Source organism: Lycorma delicatula, chromosome 13 (genome assembly GCF_047948215.1).
Source record: "Lycorma delicatula isolate Av1 chromosome 13, ASM4794821v1, whole genome shotgun sequence".
NCBI lineage: Eukaryota > Metazoa > Arthropoda > Insecta > Hemiptera > Fulgoridae > Lycorma > Lycorma delicatula.
This window is the reverse complement of record NC_134467.1, coordinates 2418954-2428669: the sequence shown is the minus strand read 5'-3', so window position 1 is coordinate 2428669 and position 9716 is coordinate 2418954. Positions and strand designations below refer to the sequence as shown.

Genomic DNA, 9716 nt, shown 5'->3' with positions numbered 1-9716 from the left:
CCGGGCGAAGATCGTAAACAATACGGCGTATGGCAACGGCTGAAATGGGGGAAGCTTTCGAGGACGGTCGTCACCATGTTGAACGCTTGCACCTTAAAATTCAATATAAAATTAATTAATAAAATACAAAGCGATTTTTACTGTTATTAGAAAATTCTTTTATTTCCAGAATTTTAAATCTAATCAAAATTATAAAAATGAGATAATTTGTTATAATTTTTTTCTCTAAATTTTAGAGTACGAATGTAAAAAAAATAAATAAATATTTGACGATTTTAATTTTTTTCAAATATACAATTAAAATTAAGTACTTTAGCCGCAAATTAGACGGAAAACTAACAATAATAATTAAAATTCGGTCCGTTAGGTAATTATTATCGATTATAAAAGATGTTTCACGAAGAATTTCAGGACACGTTCTACAAAATAAAGAAAAAATTCATATAGAAGGGGTTGGAACTGAATCCGTAACCGGCCGGTATCGGATTCGAAATCGACAAATTTAGGTCAAGTATGCAAAAAATGAGATCAATCGAGCCGATATTTAAAAATGCATTTTAAAATAACTTATTTTAAAATGCTGAACTTCCACCCTTTTTGGGGTGCCAGGGCACATTCTTGAAATTTTTAACGGCTTAAAACCCGATCACAGTAGACGGACGATTTTCATAATTTTTCTGCCGTACGGCTCAAACTTTAAGCTTTAATAGACAAACCAAAAAATGTTCATTCCTAACAGAGAAAACAGATCGATAAGCGAGGAGCATGCGTTCGATGAAAATGAGCAACGAAACTAAGTTTCGGCAGCAAATATTATACTGTCGCTCACTTTGAAAAAATGATATACATTAAGAGTAAAATTGTATACATTTTATTCACTTATGCGAATCGTTTATTTTACGCTTGTCTTCTGGGACGTCTTACTTGAAGTGGCTCGGAGTGTCCTATCCTCCAGGAAATTGTAAGTAAATAAACGGTTATCTGATTATTCAATTCTGGACTGATTAATATTGGATTAAGTACGCAAAGGCTGCATATATATATATATACACAATCACACAAGCTTATATGCTCTCGCTCACACGCGCGCGCCACAGGGAGAAAGTATTTCAAGAAGTTTCTATCGTTCTTTATTCCTCTCGTAAAAAAATATAAAAAGCTCATTTAGACAAAGGTCTAGAAAGGTTTCGATTTGAGTTACGATTAGTTCTTAAAAATTTTCCCTCCGAGTCGAATAATGCTATAATACAGCTCTACGCACAGCTTGATGAGCAAAATTTGTGGATTTTTATGAAACATGAGAAACTGAAAAACAAAATGAGTTCCAGAACTGTTTTTTCAATAGAGAATTATTGTAAAAATCAAAAGAAAAGTCGAGTTGAAACGCACAATTTTTTAGGTTTGGAGTAAATTTACTTTATTTCCGATAACCGAATAAAATTTAATTACATTTGTTTAGAATTTAACAACGAGAAAATTTATATAATTAAACTTGATAAATACCGGATAAAATTAAAAGAAAAAAAAACAACTTCTGAAACTTGCTCAACAAATGACAAGTTAAAAGTTAGGCAAGCCTACGGCATCGTAATTTTATAACAAACCAAAATTACTACTCAATATACATCATTTAATTATCTTGCAGCTTTATTATATCGGTCGTTCAAAACGTCCACCTACAGTTCTGATGTTCCTTTCCGTGGACGCGAACGCCTTCCCAACATAACTCTACGTACGTTTTCAATTTTATTGTCGGATCTCTTTGCGTAGACTAATCCTTTATTTGTTCCCGTATGAAGAAGTGTAAAAGATTAAAATCAGGTTACTTCACTCGACCGAGCCGGCGGTTCGATTAATTTAATAAACCTATTTTACGCCAAACTTAAAACAATCGTGTTTTTTGAATTGAATTTTTGAACTTCACGTCTTTTTTTAAAAAATATATATATATATATTTATATAGCTACAGATACGGGAATCCTTAAAAAATCTTTTTACATCGGATTACATAAAAATATATCAATTTTTTACAATAATTAGCGTCTAAAAAAATGTTAACGAATTTTATTTGTAAGGAGCAGGGTGAAATCTTCGGAAGCTTGAAATGTTCGGTCTCACCTCGAAAAAATTTTTTTTTCATATATTTGAAACTTATGAAATTTTTCATGAAAAAAAATTTGTGGATTACTATCATGTAGACTTTTGGAGTACAGCAATATAAAGGCGGCTGATATTTGTGAAAGAGAGATAATTAATTTAAAAAATCAATCGTTTAATTAAATCACTGTTCAGGCTCAAAGTAAAACGTATCCCGGTGTACCCGACAATGGAAAAAACAAACTGAAAACATCAGCCGGTTTAAAAACCAAAATGACGCTTAAAAATCGCAAAGGAAGGACTTAAGAGAGTCTTGTTCGACCGTACGAGTTAGTCGTACGGCTGCAGACGCCTGATTTCTCTGAAAGAAATGCGTAGGAAACGACGACGGGCTAGCGAGCATACGTGTAACCGTAAGCGTATTAGATGAAATAAGAACGACGCGTTCGATAAGTCGCACTTATCAGACGTAAGGGTTGTAATGAGATAAGGATAAAAAAGAAGATACAGATTCGGAACGCGTTGAGGTAAGCCTAAATAAAAGACGTTTTAAGACGAGAGAAGATAGACGTACAAATAGAGTCGATGTCACAGTACCGCTAATTTCGTATTCATTTTTATATGGTTTTGTTTAAGTTAATGAAATTATATATAAAAACACCTTTCCCTTCGGATTAAAGTGGTGACGAGCGCTTTAAATGAATTTTTTTCAGTTTACCACAAAAAATCATTAATTTCTCTGCTACGAATCGATTCTCGTGGTTCTATTTAAATATTAAACGATTAAAAATACAATTTTCCCGAAAGGATAAAATATATATTAATTTTACTTACGATGAATTAATTTAAAAAAGAAGTTATTATAAAAAAATACTTACTACTTGTTCAAGTGACGTTAAAAAACCTTCGTCGCCGCTTTAAAAGTTTATTTAATCGATTTCATTTACGTTCGATATATACCGGTGAGAAAAATCCACATCGTGAAAAATATAATTAATTAAGCATTCGTTACCCGCTTCGGTGCGTATTTTCTCTTACTTTGCAGTATTTTGAAGAAACAAAAACGACTTTTTTTCTTTTCGGCGTGACGATATCACCACGTAAGCTTGCAGCCTACTGCAGACGATTAACCCGGCAGTACGCTTGCAAACTGTAACTTTGCCTGCTTTTATTTCCTCCACTAAAAGTAATAAAAATTATTAATAATACGTAATAATAGTACCTCGTGTACAATTTTAAATCCCCTTTCATTACGGTGCACCGGGTTAATCGTCTGCTATAAGTAGATTGTTTGTCAACGGATTTTTACAAATAAGGTGTCATTTTGTTCAAAATAAAGCGGTTAATAAATTTTGAAAATAGAAAAAATTTGATCGAACAAATAATTAAAAAGTTATTAAAGTTTAAAAAATTAAGATGACCGCCATTTTGAAAGTGAAGTTTTCAAATTTTTTTATTTTGTAGACCAATACACTACTAATAGATTTGCAAAATTTAATTAAAATAGTTTACCCGTTCCTGAGAAATAACTGTTTTAGCGAAAATCACAAAACGGCGTCCAGAACGAAAACAAAGCAAAATAAGACTTAAGTTGATATGAACCTTTTTGCTCCCGGAACACTCAATATGTATGCATATATATATATATATATATATATATATATATATACACACACACACATAAAAAATATATTCAAAAATCTATTTATCTATTTTATATATTTATCTATTTTCAAAAATAAACAAAAATACTACTACATTTCCCTAAAAACTGTACCGCTCAATTTCATGCCCCCTTCAGACATGTTAAAAAACGTTTTGATAATCCATCGGGTGAACCTAATCGCAGTCTGCGCTTAAAGTCCAGACGAATGTATTCCTGCAACAGTGTATCGCAGAAATTCGTAACGTTTGCAACATCCTGTTTCAAAATTCTGTCCGTTTTCCACTACGAGCCGGCACTTCACAGAATTTTGTTTTTTGTAAATAAGCGTGTTATACTATATTCGAATCGTAACTTAACTTTAAAAAGATACAGTTTCGGAAAATTTAATATTCTACGGATAAAAAAAGAACTGCTCCGGCAAAGGATCAAGAAAACAATGAAAAAAACCCTTATTTGAGGAGTACGACGCGACGTATATGAGTAAAAATGGAACAGAAAATGCATAGCGTCGATACGCTTCAGTATAAGTAAAATTAATTATTTAATGTTACAACAGCGCGCGGCTACCCAAACATAAAAAAAAAAATTTGAAGGGCTTTAATCGTTCAATATCTGAAGGCATAAAGTATAAAAACTCTGACTTTTCTAATCGTTATGTATTATTTAAAAACTTATCGAGATAGTAAATACTATTTTTTCATAGTAAAATTAAAAAGGCCCGAATCATCCTAAAAAAAGCAACAACATATAAGAGAATGGTGACCTGCCTGGAGGTAAAATTATTACGATTATCATACGTGCGGCTCAGGAAGTCAAAGTAGTACGATGCGGCCCGCATATTTATCGCATCTCTGATAACCGGTTAAAAAAAGCGAGTCGTTATTCTTTTTAACGTAAGAAATTTTGATAAATTTATTTATCGTTATTATTTTCCTTTTATAAAATTAGGGAAATCGAATAATCGGTACGATAAAAATTAACGTAATAAAAAAATTATAAAACGACCAAAAAAAAAAAAAAAAATGAACTAAAAAACCACAATAAATCAAACTAAAGAAAAGAAAATCTAGGTATGGAAATACAGAACTACATATCGTTATGTCGTATTTAATTAAATAAAATAATGCGAGACAGACCTACTTTCAGACGGTTTTAATATATTTTTCATGTTACAGAAATAGCAGGCATTCTGGCCGTCTACCAATGAAGTTTTCGCCAAGTTTTACACAGCGATAAGAAAATTTTTCTTTCGACGAAAATATTTAAATTCAGTCGGGGGGATCTTTAATATACCGGGTGGACGGGAATTAACTTTGTTTATAACCTTTTCAATACTAAACCAATTTTCATGAAACAAAAACCATTTTGTTCCTTACAGTGGTAGAATTTATTACGCATCTCATTTATGACACTGCAGGTAAAAATGGCGTAACGTCTAATCTTGTGTAGCGGACATCCCAGTACGATGTACGGCGGTTCGTGGTACCAAGTGCAGAGATGGTGACGGGAAGTGTGAAAGGACCTAGCGCCTCGGTAAATGCAAAGACCGCATGGACTTGCCACTCGAAGCTAACGGTCACAGGTTCTGTATCAGATATGTGATAGAGACGCGGTTGCCCCTCAACATGCAAAACGGAAAAAATGTACAAGCGGTTCAGGAAATGTTCACTCCAAGTCCTCAGAAATCACGGACAGGCATCTCGCGAAAGCGGTTTAAATCGATAATCCGAACTGTTCTGAAGAAAGAGTTGAACCTTTGTCCGTGGAAACCGCATTACTGTCAGGAATTATCACTGGAAGACTGATCTTCGGTTGGAGTACAGGAGATGATGCTTGCTTGGCAAGAAGACCGGTCCGATATTTTCGGTAATATCCTGTGGTCAGATGAAGCCATGTTTCATGTTGAGGGGGAGGGGGAATTTGTTAACGGGTACAATTTTTATTATTAAGCAAAACAGGATCCGAGGGTGGTTGTTGAAAAAAGTCAACATCATCGCCCAAAGTTCACAGTGTGGTGCGGCATGACATCCGCAAAAGTTGCGAGTCCATATCTCATTCGGGACAAAATGAATGCGGCACGGTAACTTGATACGCTTGAAGATTACGTTCACGGCATTGTATCCACACGGGACAATTACAATGACCTAATATTTATCCAAGATGGGACACTGCTTCGCTTCGTACGCATGGCTCACCACCCGTTTTCCAGGATGCTGGTTGGGACATCGTGGCCCCCTTAAATGGCCATAAAGGAGTCCTGACCTTATACCCTGCGACTTCTTCCTCTGTGGGCGGGTGAAAGAGGAAGTTTACTGTTGAAAACCAAAAACTCTTCGTTAATTAGAGAAGCAAATTCACCAAGTTCTTGGAAATGTACCGCTGGATTATCTGCAAAAGCCTGTCGCTAACATCCCCATCCGTTTATGGAAACTGGTGGAGCTTATTGGAATTTTAGCAATACATAACAATTCTGTTATGTTTCTGTTCTTACAAGGAACAAAATGTTTTTTGTTTTGTGAAAATTATTTAAGCATTAAGGAAGTTATAAATAATTTTCAGTAGGAAGTTAATTCCTGCCCGATCGTGTAGAATAATTACTATTCAAAGCTTTTTAATATATGAGGGTAAATCAAATATAAATGGGACTTTTGTTCCTGAGCGTGTACGGTTGGCAGGACTGAGTCTGTGCTTCTAGTGTGCTTGGGTGGGGGTGATTAGCAATGGAGAAAGCGGACTATTCCACACTCCCAACCAATTCGTCAGTAACTCTGAATAAAAGTACCTCTGAATGAATAACATATATTCTTTTTCATCAATAATTTAACTAATTCTAAGATTCCTTTCTGTTCTCTGCTAATATTTTTGCCTCGATACGCTTGACTATTTATAATCATAATTTGACAAAAATCTTATAAAACAAGTACTTTCTATGTATCTGACAGAGATGTTTTTAAAGAAAGCTTTGAAATAAAAATAATACTGAAAAATACGAACAAACTTTATTACTTATAAAATTAATTTGTTTTCTACTTAACATGTTTTTCGTAGTTTCACTAGCTTCTTCATTCCCTCTTCAAAAATTCTATCGCCAAAAGTGACTTAAAACCAAGCAGTAACGCCATTTTTCAATTTATTGTTGTCAAACCTTTATGATTGCTGTACACAGCATGATACCATCACACAAAAACAAAATCCTGTGAGATAGCACCCTATGTTGTTTGTTTTTTACAGCTCTTCTGAGATTTTTTAATGTTTTGCAATATGTATATTGGCGTACACAGGATACCATAACACGCATACCGTATACCGGTATCAACTGTAGTAGCCATGAGCTTCTTTACCAAATGTTCTTGATTGAACTTCTTCAGTCTAAGAGATGAATGCTTCACATCAACTGCCGCTTTATCTTGGTGTTTGGATAAAAAGAATCCAGGTTTCATCAGTAACAAAGCGATCAAACAATTCATCACACTGCAAAACTTCATGTCCTGGAGATGATGTTTTTCCTTGTGCGTGCGTCAGATAAAATATTCAGCACCTATCCGGCCCGATTTTTCAAAGTTAATTAAATCAAAAATGGTGAAACGTAAAAGAAAATTGTGTTATGATGAAGTGTAGGTTCTCAAATTTTTTTGTGAACTTTTTCAATCAAATTATCAGTTATCAACATCTGCTGGCCTAAATGTTTTACAATATGAATAATCGTTTGCCCTTCTTGAAATGAACGGCACCATCTTACTTTAGTATCACTCATAATACTCAGCCCGTAAACATCAGAAATTTGCCTGTGAATTTCAACCACACAATTAGTTTTTACCATAAAAGATCACACTACGTCTTCGTACTTCACTCTCGGCAGGATCACGAAAGCGCTCGTTTATAAACAAACTAATATAAATTAACAACAAAAATGACTAATATTTTTGCTAGCGAATGAAAATCGATTGAAAAAATAATGCCAAATAATGTCATCTTTTTACAATACATATATGAGCTGGAAATTCAAAATGTACTTTATATATCTAAAAAAATAACAAACGCTTTAGTCAAGTGACAGTTTTGTTTGCTTTTGACTAGATTTATTTTATCGCTCGGAACATTCTTATCTGGGGTGTACGTTCACAGGGCTTGTAGACGACGTGAATACAAGGATTTCAAAGAAATGATAGGTCCTAGGAGTTACGATGAAACTATTGGTAGCAAACAAAACAATATATGCAAGTAGAGTTCATTAACTTGTTAAATAATAAGTAACTTATTAAACAACAGGGCAAGAAAACTGAGTGTAATATTACTATCTGTGTATATTTTTAAACATATATATATATATATTAAAAAAAAGTTGAAAGTAAATGAGAGGAAACTGTAAAGAGAATTAGTTTTAGAGTTGCACGAGCTCTTGGCAAGACCATTCACCGAACAAATTTATAGAAAGATTGGAACCATATATTTGTAATTAGCAATTGTTTTAACAGACCGATGAATATTAATAAGATTAAACTGTTTTTACCTAAAAGTAAAATATAATTTTTACTCTAACCCTGAGAATTTGTTGCCGTATGGTATTTCATCTTCAAGGTGCCTTGGTGAAAGGATCCAGGTTACAACAGACAAGATGAATAATTAAAGCCTTGTCTAGTAAATAAATAAATAATTATATCCAATTGTAAGTGTGAATGATAAAACTGTAATAAAATATAAGACGGTACATTAAATATATGACATTTGATTTTTAATGTCACATAAATAGGACACTCAGAAAGCATGTAAACTCAAGATAATGCTGCATCGGAGAGAAAAAGGGTAAATGAGACAATAGTAGTAGCGATGCAACAGATCAAGAGAACATCATACTATTTTTATCTAAGATAACAATAGTGTTGTAATCTTATTGAATAAGATTACCTAATAAGATTGTAATCAAATAGTGTAAGTACGGTTTTTGAAGGGAAAGAAATTACTGGTTTTAGTCAGAACAGGTCATACAGTTTTTTTTATTTAAGCTTCTTAATAAATTACAATAACCGATTTGTAAAAATAAAAGAAGTTATTTGCCAACATAAATATAAATTTCATTAAGTACATCCAACTTTTTCTAGTTTCATTTCATTACATTAGCGATGTCAATCAAATCCATCTGTATTTAAAATAAAAAAAAAAAAACCTATTACGCTTAATAAAATTTTACACACTTAAATTATTATATAATCAAAATAGTGTAACGAATCAAATTCCTTTCACTTAAAATTCAGAAGACAACTTATCTGAGAGCCTATAGTATTATTGCTGCCGTTTATTTATTCATATAAATGTAAATTATTATTTTATTCCCACTAAAGACAGCATTCTAAAATTTCAGAGTAAAAGGTGAAGGTGATGTGATATATTAATTTCTTTTTGTTTAAATATTAAAAAAAAAGAAAAAACGAAATGCAATAACAATAACAAAATAATAATAAATAATACTATGAGGCAGCTGTGTTATTTTCAATATTACACTCAGTTTTTTCATTATCTTTTCTTATTATTTCTGTTGACGTATTTAAATTTTCATTTACTGCAGAATCTTCAGAACCTTCTAATTCTTTCTTCTTTTTAACTAATTCAACTAATTGTTTATAACGTACCATACATTCCTCCTGTAAGAATAATAAATAATTAAATAAATTAGCTAATCAAATCCTAGCAGTAGAATATAATTTTTATCAGAACTAATATTTCCTGTACTTACTATTCTTATTTTTTTATCGATAATAATTAATATTTACACAGAGACTTCCACTTCATCAGAACACATTTAAAATTGTATATAAAATTTAATTAAAAACAGAATTGAAAATATTAAAACTACAGAAAGGTTTAAATTTTTTTTATTGTTTTTACAAGAACTTCTTAGACATTTTAATGTTTAACAATTCACTTAACAAAAATATTAATAGGAAATATTTTAGTC

The 9716-nt window shown here is 32.3% G+C and overlaps 1 protein-coding gene and 1 long non-coding RNA gene across 4 annotated transcripts in view; one reads left to right on the top strand and one right to left on the bottom strand.

The window, feature by feature from the left end:
• Positions 1–9716, top strand: part of LOC142334144 (uncharacterized) — a 77128-nt gene that overhangs the window by 48195 nt on the left and 19217 nt on the right. The gene's annotated exons all lie outside the window — the stretch shown is intronic.
• Positions 8740–9716, bottom strand: part of LOC142334143 (uncharacterized protein F54F2.9) — a 51274-nt gene continuing 50297 nt past the window's right edge. For 2 of the 3 annotated variants that reach the window (XM_075381907.1, XM_075381908.1), the window contains exon 8: positions 8740–9402. In XM_075381907.1, coding sequence (XP_075238022.1) covers positions 9229–9402 — 174 coding nt within the window. In that variant the 3' untranslated portion in view covers positions 8740–9228. The remainder of the gene's footprint in view (positions 9403–9716) is intronic. The other variant, XM_075381909.1, reaches the window with a different exon arrangement.